Source organism: Ovis aries, chromosome 3 (genome assembly GCF_016772045.2).
Source record: "Ovis aries strain OAR_USU_Benz2616 breed Rambouillet chromosome 3, ARS-UI_Ramb_v3.0, whole genome shotgun sequence".
Classification (NCBI taxonomy): Eukaryota; Metazoa; Chordata; class Mammalia; order Artiodactyla; family Bovidae; genus Ovis; species Ovis aries.
The window spans coordinates 172,618,967-172,630,539 of record NC_056056.1 but is presented as its reverse complement, the minus strand read 5'-3'; the positions used below and the strand labels follow the sequence as shown (position 1 = coordinate 172,630,539).

At 42.9% G+C, this 11,573-nt stretch overlaps 1 protein-coding gene across 1 annotated transcript; it reads left to right on the top strand.

The window, feature by feature from the left end:
- The first annotated feature begins 3,339 nt into the window (after positions 1-3,339).
- On the top strand, positions 3,340-11,329 carry C3H12orf42 (chromosome 3 C12orf42 homolog). Its single transcript, XM_027965965.2, is given in 3 exon segments — positions 3,340-3,424; positions 10,939-11,039; positions 11,041-11,329. Coding segments are annotated over 3 exon segments (390 nt in total). The 3' UTR covers positions 11,245-11,329.
- Positions 11,330-11,573: the final 244 nt, after the last annotated feature.

Here is an 11,573-nt window from a genome sequence, read left to right as displayed (position 1 = left end):
AAGGAGATCAAACCAGTTCATCTTAAAGGATATCAGCCCTGAATATTCATTGGAAGGACTAATGCTGAAGCTGAAGATCCAATACTTTGGCCACCTGATGTGAAGAACTGACTCATTGGAAAAGACCGTGGTGCTGGGAAAGATTGAAGGCGGGAGGAGAAGGGGACGACAGAGGATGAGATGGCTGGATGGCATCACCGACTCAATGGACATGTGTTTGAGCAAGCTCTGGGGCTTGGTGAAGGACAGGGAAGCCTAGTGTGCTGCAGTTCATGGGGTCGCAAAGAGTTAGACATGACTGAATGACTGAACAGAACTGAACTGGTGAAAGTGAAAGCAGTTCAGTCATGTCTTACTCTTTGCGATCTCTGTCCATGGAATTCTTCAGGCCAGAACACTGGAGTGGGTAGCCTTTCCCTTCTCCAGAGGATTTTCCCAACCCAGGGATTGAACCCAGGTCTCCTGAACTGTGGACAGATTCTTTACCAGCCGAGCCACAAGGGAAGCCCAGACTACTGGTGTTTCTATTCAATTCAGGCAACCTGGCAGTTGTATCATAGAGGAAACCTGAAATTCACGCAGGTGAAATTGGGAGGGTCTGAGTTCCTGTGCTGAAGTCCATTTTGCAAAAAATCAGCTGATCAATTTAACCTCAAAATGATGGACTCTGTTGATGTGGGTAACATTTTGCCTTTGTTGTGGTACCTTAGTATATCATAGGAGTTCAAGGAATATTGGTTGAATAACTAAACAAACATAGTCACCAGCTGTCTCAACATCATATAAGTTGACTTTGATAATTATTCCCTATATAAAACTTGCCTATTTTCCTTTCTATCTATCTATCTAAATGTGCCTTTTTATGTAGCAAATACAAAGTTACTTACTTGCTTTTATGATAAGGAGTGAAATCTCTGATGCAGAGGTAGTGAGACTGAGGGCCCTGGTGGTATATAAACAGAAGTGGGTGATGATGGATGGTGAAGGTCAGCCTCAGATGGCCTTTAAGTTCTCTTTCAACCCATAACTTCTGGAGTGTGAGGGTACTTAAAGTGCTTTCAGGCCCTCCAATCTGTTCTTGATATTTGAACAAAAGAGAGGGCAGATCAAATGCTGTGGGTTCCAAGGCTGTAGATTTTCCTTTGGGATCAAGAGTCCCATAGCTACTCTTTTCAAAGATTCTAGAAGTTTCTCTGCATTTGGGAAAGACTTAGATTTGTTTACCATTTCAAATTCTGGGCTTTATGATGAAAAGGACGAGACAGTTAAGATTAAAATGAAAAGCTAGGTCTCCCTAAAGAGTTGGAGGAAGTTGAGACTTCTAGAACTCTATAGTCTGCTTAGGCACAGAGCTTGCAAACAAATCCCCATGGCTCCAAGCCAAGTATTTAACAAATCATGTTCTAAGATGAAGATGGTATGAGAGGAGGTGAATGATGGTGTGACTTTTATAGGGCTGGCTGCAGCTCAAAGATGCACACTGGTGGCCCTTGATGATTCAAAGAGCAGGTGTTATGTGGAATCCAAACCATATATTTTTCCAAATTGAATTACCAATATTTAAAAATCAGAAGCTTTTACATATATAAAAACCATATGTCTGCTTCTCCTGAAATCCAGAAAAATCTGTCTTCACTGGGCCCACATTCCCTCAGGACAATAAAAGAAGGTCTGAGAAGTGACTGCCCCTTCTGATGGAATATACTCCCAGGGTGCTCCCACTTGACCTCTTCTCTCATTTCTAATATTATATGTGGGGCCTCTGGAGGCATTTCTTTTGATTCCCTACTGAAGACAAAGCTGTGGTTTAGGAATGGTGTGTCCTGGTACCTAACATGGTGAGCGTCTTTGCCACTTGACTGAACATTGAGCACAGGGAATGCAAGTCTTTTTAACAGTTGGTACACCCTGGGAGAATTCTCTGGTGGTTCAGTGGTTAAGACCCCGCCTTCCAATGCAGGGGGCACAGGTTTGATCCCTGGTCAGAGAAATAAGATCTCACATGTCTCAAGCCCCCCCCCCAAAAGCAAAATATAAAGCAGAATCAATATTGTAACAGATTCAATAAAAACTTTAAAAATGGTCCACATTATAAAATCTAAAAAAAAAAAAAAATTTTTTTTCCCCAAAAGGGAGTTGTATCCTGGCACAGTTTCTGCCACATAGTAGAACCGAAGAAATCCACTTCATTCCTGTCTCCACTCCACACTTCCTTACCTCTTAGGTTTTATTCTTTCCTATTCCCCAAACCTAAACAATTTTTTTTTCAGTGAAAAGGGCTGCTATTAATAATTATTCTTAGATAACACGTGTGAGTTGGACTCTTTGTGGGTATATTAGCTTCCGAGGACTGTCATAACAAAAACCCCAAACTGGATGACTTAAAACAGAATTATTATCTCACAGTTCTGGAAGCAGAAGTTGGAAATTCAGGCATCATCAGGCTTGACCCCTCTGGAGGTTCCAGGGGAGAAGCCACTTCATGTCTTCCTCTTAGCTTCTGGACGATGCTACAGTCCTCGGTTACCTTGGCTTGCGGCTACGCCACTCCACTCTCTGCCTCTGCCATCACGTGGCATTCTTCCTGTGTGTCTGTTTTCTCTTCTTATAAGGACACAAGTCACATTGGACTAAGGCCTTAACACTAACAACCTCAGAATTTCCCTGATGCTTTAGCAGGTAATCCGTCTGCAATGCAGACACAGGAGATGCTGGTTTGATCATTGGGTAGTCGGGAAGACCCCTGGAGGGGAGTATGGCAACCCACTCCAGTATTCTTGCCTGGAGAATTCCATGGACAGAAGAGCCTGGCAGGCTACAGTCCATAGATTCGCAACGAGTCAGACATGATGGAAGAGACTTAGCACAAAACACAGCAACCTCATCCTGATTTGACTGCATCTACAAGACCCTATTAACAAATAATGTATGTTCACTGATATAGAAGGTTAAAACCTCAACATATCTTCTTGGGGGACTCAACTAAACCCATAAGCGTCAAACTAGCTTTTCTGACCTGAAAAAAATAGAGCCAATAATTCTGTTTGTTAGATGATGTTCTGATGAGGCTAAATGACCAGCGTGCCCAGGCTCTCATTCAGCACCTGCAGCATAGCTTGACCTCAGTGAAAGCACGGTCCATGTCTTTTCTTCCAGTCCACGTGTTTTCTCTCTTCTTCTCTTGCTTGGGCACCTGGATCCTCGGCTTCTTTGTCATTTTGTTTGCTCCTGAGAGAAACATGAAACAAACAAAATCCATCCATGACTTGATTTCACCCTTCCTGCCATTAATTTAGTAGGTGCTATCGAAGTGTATTCCTTCAAAATAGTTTACCTTTTATGGTATTTAGAGAAAGGACTCAGTCTCCAATGGCATAGAGAAGACAGTGCTACACTCACCAGTACAGCACCCCCTGGGCCTCCAGTACAGCTTCTTGCAAAGAAGAAAACCATGGAGAAGTGAGTCCCTCCCCAACACCACCCAGTCAGTGGGAAGAGACCCCACTCATCTTCACTGTCGGGCAAAATGTGAACATGGGAGCCAGAGGCACACCCAAATGGACCTGGGGTAGTTTATTTCTAGAACAGTCAATGACAAAAACGTGTGTTCAGGCCCACTTAGTAAATCCTATGCACCTGGAGGCCATAGGGACACACATCCAGGGGCCAATGAGACTTCAGAACCTGCCCTCTTGCAGTTCCGAGGGAGATTCTGTTCCATCGGTTGAGTATCAGTTCGTGCTTTCTGTTTTTTACCTCTTTTCATTTGGCCATATTTTGCTTTTAACTTCGATAGAAACAAGCAAAATTATTTGACTCAAGGGCAGATACTGTTCTGCTGCTGCTGCTGCTGCTAAGTCGCTTCAGTTGTGTCCGACTCTGTGCCACCCCATAGACAGCAGCCCACCAGGCTCCCCCATCCCTGGGATTCTCCAGGCAAGAACACTGGAGTGGGTTGCCATTTCCTTCTCCAATGCATGAAAGTGAAAAGTGAAAGTGAAGTCGCTCAGTCGTGTCCGACTCTGCGACCCCATGGACTGCAGCCTACCAGGCTCCTCCGTCCATGGGATTTTCCAGGCAAGAGCACTGGAGTGGGGTACCATTGCCTTCTCCGAGATACTGTTCTAAAACATTCTATAAAAACTGTAGTTGCCAAGTTTTCATGGAAATCCACTTGTTGCCACATATTATATTGGAGGAGAGAACAGGTATGAGCTAATGACACATGTTTGATGATTCAGTTATTGTACCTGATAATGGTGATGAGGGCAATTGTCATCATCAGCAACCTAGCCTGTCACCAAATGCCAGATTCTGTGCTGAGCATTTCACATTATTTTATGAAATCCTCATATAACTCTCTTGGGCAGTTAATGTTATTATCCCCGGTTTACAGATAAGGAGGTGGTACTAGTGATAAAGAATCTGCTTGCCAATGCAGGAGTCATAAGAGATGCAGGTTTGATCCCTGGTTTGGGAAGATCCCCTGGAGGAGGTCATGGCAACCCACTCCAGTATTCTTGCCTGGAGAATCCCATGGACAGAGGAGCCTGACGGGCTACAGTCCATGGGGTCACAAAACGTCAGACATGACTGAAGTGACTTAGCATGCACGTACACACAGATAAGGAAGGTGTAAATTCATAGCACAAGTTAATGTATATAAAAATTAATTATAAAACTGCATAATAGGATGCATGAAGATGGACCAGAAAGAATAAGCTTTGAAATCATGGAAACCTGAGTTCAGAACCAGAAAGACTTGACCTCAAATTTCTGCTGTCTCCAGTTTCAGTTCTTTAGCCATTATCAAGTCCCATAAATGTTCTTTGAGCCTGGTATTTTCTGTAAACTGACAATCACTGCCTTGATGAGATGTTGTTGATATAAAATTCCCTGAACACAGCAGAGCTGACTAAATGGTGGTTGTGAGGATAGCGGTGGTGTTCTGACTGCAGGAGATGAAATGTAAGGAAACAACATGTACCTCCAAATATTCTAAAAAGTGTCGTGTAGAATAAGGATTAGTCTCATTTTATGTAGCTCCTTTATGGTTTTATAATGTGCTAGTTTCTGCTCTACAACAAAGTGAATCAGCTATATATATACATATATCCCCTCCCTCTTGGACTTCCCCAGCATCGCATCCCTCTAGGTCATCACAGGGCACCAAGCTGAGCTCCCTGTTATGCAGCACGTTCCCGCTAGCTATCTGTTTTACACACGGTAGTGTGTATATGTCAATCCTAATCTCTTGATTCATCCCACCCTGCTCTCCCCTGACTGTGTCACAAGTTTGTTCTTTACATCTGTGTCTCTATTCCTGCCCTGCAAACAGGTTCATCCATACAGTTTTTGTAGATTCCACATTTATGCATTAACATTAGACATGTGTTTTTCTCTTTCTGACTTACTTCACTCTGTATGGCAGACTCTAGTCAATCTCCATCTCTACAAACGACCCAATTTCATTCCTTTTTATGGTTGAGTAATATTCCATTGTATGCATGCTCCACATCTTCTTTATCCATTCATCTGTCGATGGACATTTATATTGCTTCCATGTCCTGGATATTGCAAATAGTGCTGCAATGAACATTGGGATGCATGTGTTATTTTTTTTTTTTGTTTTGTTTTGTGTTTTTTTTGCATGTGTTATTTTGAATCATGGTTTTCTCAGGGTATATGCCCAGGAGTGGGACTCTTGGGTCATATGGTAGTTCTATATCTAGTTTTTTTTTAGAAGCTTTTATGCTATTCTCCATAATGGCTAAATATCAATTTATATTTCCTCCAACAGTGCAAGAGCGTTCCCTTTTCTCCACACTCTCTCTAGCATTTATTGTTTGTAGATTTTTTTTGATGATGGCCATACTGTTTTTTAGGTAACTTTATGGGTTGATTTGGAGAAGGAAATGGCAACCCACTCCAGTGTTCTTGCCTGGAGAAGCCCAGGGACGGGGAAGCCTGGTGGGCTGCCATCTATGGGGTTGCACAGAGTCAGACACGACTGAAGTGACTTAGCAGCAGCAGCAGCATGGGTTAATTTTGATGCAAATATTTGTACAGTTTGTTGGAATTGACCAATAGAAGAAAGAGATTTTGAGAGCCTTCTTTGAACTAGAGGATAATGCCCTTCCTGGGCTGTAAATTGTAAGGTTGGTGCTGGGAGACTTCCACCACAGATGTTGAGTCAGAGATTCTTCTTTTCTGGGAGGATGAGCTTGATGATGGGATGTTGAGGATGCTGGCTAGTTAATACACTTTGAGCCTTATGTATAAGGCAATATAATAAAATCTGAATATGCATCTGCAATTATGGTCCATATGGGTACCTTCTGAGAAAAGAACTGTTATCTCCCCATGGCTTAGATGAGGAACTAGAGGCTTATAAAGATTCTGTTACTTTGGGGAGGGAGGAGCCAGGATTCAAGCCTCCATTCTGACTCCATGTCAGAGCACTCTTATTTTAAGATTCTAAACATGACACTAATAGCACTTGGGTACTAAGCACCACAAAGAAGGGTTGAGCGCTGAAGAACTGATGCTTTCAAAATGTGATTCTTTGGAGTGCCTTGGACTGCCAGGAGATCAAACCAGTCAATCCTAAAGGAAATCAATCCTGAATATTCATTGGAAGGATTGATGTTAAAGCTGAAGCTCCAATACTTTGGCCACCTGATGCAAAGAACCGACTCATGGGAAAAGACCCTGATGCTGGGAAAGCTTGAGGGCAGGAGAAGAAGGGGACAGCAGAGGACAGGATGGTTAAATAACATCACCAACTCAATGGACATGAATATGATCAAACTCTGGGAGAGAGTGGAGGACAGAGGAGCCTGGCATGTTACAGTTCATGGGGTCCAAAGAGTTGGACACAACTTAGCAACTGAACGACCACAGCAACAATTGTGCACTTACTATATACTAGATGGTTTACATTTTATTATGTTCTTCCCTTAGATACTTGCTTAGTTTGAAGAAATGCAAAGGCTTCACAGGTGGCTCAGTGGTAAAGAATCTGAGTGCCAATGCAGAAGACTTGGGTTTGATCCCTGGGTAGGTAAGATCCCCTGGAGAAGTAAATGGCAACTCACTCAGGTATTCTTGTCTGGAGAATCCCATGGACAGAGGAGCCTGTTGGGCTACAGTCCATGGGGTCGCGGAGAGTTGGACATGACTAAAGTGACTGAGCACATACTCACACAGTTCAACACCCACTGTTGGGAATGCAATATGCATTTGAAGTCTGCATATTTTTTTAATTTGCCAGTGATGCTTTTCAGTTCAGTTCAGTTCAATCACTCAGTCGTGTCTGACTCTTTGTGACCCCATGAACTGCAGCACACAGGCCTCCCTGTCCATCACCAACTCCCAAAGTTCACCAAAACTCATGTCCATTGAGTCGGTGATGCCATTCTACCATCTCCTCCTCTGTCATCCCCTTCTCCTTCTGCCCTCAATCTTTCCCAGCATCAGGGTCTTTTCCAGTGAGTCAGCCCTTCCCATCAGATGGCCAGAGTACTGGAGTTTCAGCTTCAACATCAGTCCCTCCAATGAACACTCAAGACTGATCTCCTTTAAGATGAATTGGTTGGATCTCCTTGCAGTCCAAGGGACTCTCAAGTCTTCTCCAACACCACAGTTTAAAAGCATCAATTCTTCAACACTCAGCTTGTTTTGTAGTTCAACACTCACATTCATACATAACTATTGGAAAAACCATAGTCTTGACTAGATGGGCCTTTGTTGACAAAGTAATGTCTCTGCTTTTTAATATGCTGTCTAGGTTGGTCATAACTTTCCTTCCAAGGACTAAACGTCTTTTAATTTTTTGGCTGCAATCACCATTTGCACTGATTTTGGAGGACAGAAAAATAAAGTCTGACACTGTTTCCACTGTTTCCCCATCTATATGCCATGAACTGATGGGACCAGATGCCATGATCTTTGTTTTCTGAATGTTGAGCTTTAAGCCAACTTTTTCACTCTCCTCTTTCACTTTCATTAAGAGGCTCTTTAGTTCTTCTTCACTTTCTGCTATAAGGGTGGTGTCATCTGCATATCTGAGGTTATTGATATTTCTCCCAGCAATCTTGACTCCAGCTTGTGCTTCTTCCAGCCCAGCATTTCTCATGATGTACTCTGCATAGAAGTTAAATAAGCAGAGTGACAATATACAGCCTTGACCTCCTCCTTTTCCTATTTGGAACCAGTCTGTTGTTCCATGTTCAGTTCTAACTGTTGCTTCCTGACCTGCATATAGGTTTCTCAAGAGGCAGGTCAGGTGGTCTGGTATTCCCATCTCTTTCAGAATTTTCCACAGTTGATTGTGATCCACACAGTCAAAGGCTTTGGCATAGTCAATAAAGCAGAAATAGATGCTTTCTGGAACTCTCTTGCTTTTCTGATGATCCAGCAGATGTTGGCAATTTGATCTTTAGTTCCTCTGCCTTTTATAAAACCAGCTTGAACATCTGGAAGTTCACAGTTCACATATTGCTGAGGCCTGGCTTAGAGAATTTTTAGCATTACTTTACTAGCATGTGAGATGAGTACAACTGTGCAGTAGTTTGAGCATTCTTTGGCATTGCCTTTCTTTGGGATTGGAATGAACACGGACCTTTTCCAGTCCTGTGGCCACTGCTGAGTTTTCCAAATTTGCCAGTTTTCCATATTGAGTGCAGCACTTTCACAGCATCATCTTTTAGGATTTGAAATAGTTCCACTGGAATTCCATCACCTCCACTGTCTTTGCTCACAGTGATGTTTCCTAAGGCCCACTTGACTTCACATTCCAGGATGTCTGGCTCTAGATGAATGATCACACCATTGTGGTTATCTGGGTCATGAAGATCTTTTTTGTACAGTTCTTCTGTGTATTCTTGCCACCTCTTCTTAAAATTTTCTGCTTCTGTTAGGTCCATACCATTTCTGTCCTTTATTGAGCCCATCTTTGCATGAAATGTCCCCTTGGTATCTCTAATTTTCTTGAAGAGCTCTCTAGTCTTTCCCATTCTGTTGTTTTCCTCTATTTCTTTGCATTGATTGCTGAAGAAGGCTTTCTTATCTCTCATTGCTATTCTTTGGAACTCTGCATTCAGATGCTTATATCTTTCCTTTTCTCCTTTGCTTTTCACTTCTCTTCTTTTCACAGCTATTTGTAAGGCCTCCTCAGATAGCTATTTTGCCTTTTTGCATTTCTTTTTCTTGGGGATGGTCTTGATCCCTGTCTCCTGTACAATATCATGAACCTCTGTCCATAGTTTATCAGCCACTCTGTCTATTAGATCTATTCCCTTAAATCTATTTCTCACTTCCACTGTATTATCATAATGGATTTGATTTAGGTCATACCTGAATAGTCTAATGGTTTCCCCCACTTTCTTCAATTTAAGTCTGAATTTGGCAATAAGGAGTTCATGATCTGAGCCACCGTCAGCCTCCGGTCTTGTTTTTGCTGACTGTATAGAGCTTCTCCATCTTTGGCTGCAAAGAATATAATCAGTCTGATTTTGGTGTTGGCCATCTGGTGATGTCTCGGGTTGTTCCAAATAATTGAGCCATCTGCATGCTATTCAAAGTCCTTTAAAAGCTCATAAAAAGCAATTTAAAGCATGTAAGTTATCTTAATACACTACTGAAGAATTAGATTTTAATTTGCAAGGTCAATGGACAGGATTTGTTACATAAATATGATTTTTTTGCCCTTGTTACATGGGATGTTAGTTCCCCGACCAGGGATTGAACCTGTGCCCCCTGCAGTTGAAATGGGGAATCTTAACAACTGTACTGCCAGGAAAGTCCCCTGAAAATGATTTTATATGTATGACATATATTAAGATTTGATATATATATATATATATCTACATACAAATGCATGTGATATATACATATATATTGTTTAAATAAAGAAAAAATCAAATCTATTATTAGTGTATATGTATGTATTGTGTAGAGCCAACATTAGATTAAAACACAGTTTTAATTTCACATGGTTTGATATTTCTAATAAAGCTCATGAAATGATTGCCTCTTGGATTTTAAATTGTCAGTCATAGTCTAAATGGCTGTAAAATTGTTTGTTTTTCCATGATCTCTAACTCCAGTATAATTTCTATTCAAAACCTTTCCCCAAATTTCAAATATGAGGCTTTATTTTAGTCACTCATTCTTCCCTCTCTTTAGAAGTTTTGGATTGTTTTCCTTGAAATTAAAAGTTTTAGGAGGATTCTGTAAAAATTGTTTTGGGAGAAGGAGGTTCTTTCAAACAATAGGAAAGGAATGCTGCTGCTAAGTCGCTTCAATCGTGTCCAACTCTGTGTGACCCCGGAGACGGCAGCCCACCAGGCTCCCCCATCCCTGGGATTCTCCAGGCAAGAACACTGGAGTGGGTTGCCATTTCCTTCTCCAATGCATGAAAGTGAAAAGTCAAAGTGAAGTCGCTCAGTCGTGCCCGACCCTCAGCGACCCCATGGACTGCAGCCCACCAGGCTCCTCTGTCCATGGGATTTTCCAGGCGGGAGCACTGGAGTGGGGTGCCATCGCCTTCTCCAGGAAAGGAATAGATAGCACTTTATTTTCTTAAAGAAACATGGGAAGAACACGAGCATAATGTCAGGGGATTTAAAATTTTTTCTCTCAGCTTGATACAAACGTCGTGGATTTCTGAAACATCCAGTTATCAGGAGAGTTTTCTTCTTTTTTTTTAAGTTTTAGCGGGGGTGGACGGTCGGTCGGTGTAAATTCCTCACAGTTGAGCACCACCTTGGCTCTTCCTTGCCTTCCAGGTCTTATTCTGAGGCCTTACATTGCCATTGGTCTCTTCCGGAGAAGCCAGACCCCCTTTGCATCGCCCAGAGTCTACTGGAGTTCCTCAGAACTGGAGCTGGTGGAGAAGACAGCAGCCCCAGTAGGTGCACCGACCCGTAGGCCTAGATTCCCAAAGCCGGCTCCCAGGCGCGCCCGGAAATCCAGTCCGAATAGGCACAGTTGCCATGGCACCAAAGATGCTCCCCAAGCATCCTCATTCCCCCCGAGGAAAATGGGCCCGGGGCAGACGCCTCCCTCCACAGTAGTCTGGCAGGAGCTTCCCTTCCTGGATTTGCCAGTACTCCTACCCGTCTCCTCCCCAAGAGGTTAATCAAGGTTTGCTCCTCTCCCCACTCCCGCCCACCCCCGCGTTTCCATATGGTTTGTTCACAGGCCCCTCCTAGGCCGGGGGTGAATGCTCACTTACACTGACCGCTGCGAGGGAATTGTTCGGTGAGTGCTGCCTATCTTCAAATCAATGCCTGCCCAGAACAACAGAAAGGGCCTCAGATGTACTGGTTTCCACAGAACCATTGTCAGGCTTCACAGAGGCCGTTCTGAACCTAATAAATAATGTCAAAAGTCTCTATCACAGCCAAAAAATGTTCCTTTTGAAGCATTTCTAATAGTATTTTTGTTCTGCGGTGTCTCTCAGTGTCACAAAGAATTTGCACCTCACAATGGGGATGGGGTACATCGCGTGCCACTTCACCATGGGCCCAGGGATGGGCCCGACCCCACTTTGTTCTTCTCTCGCAGGT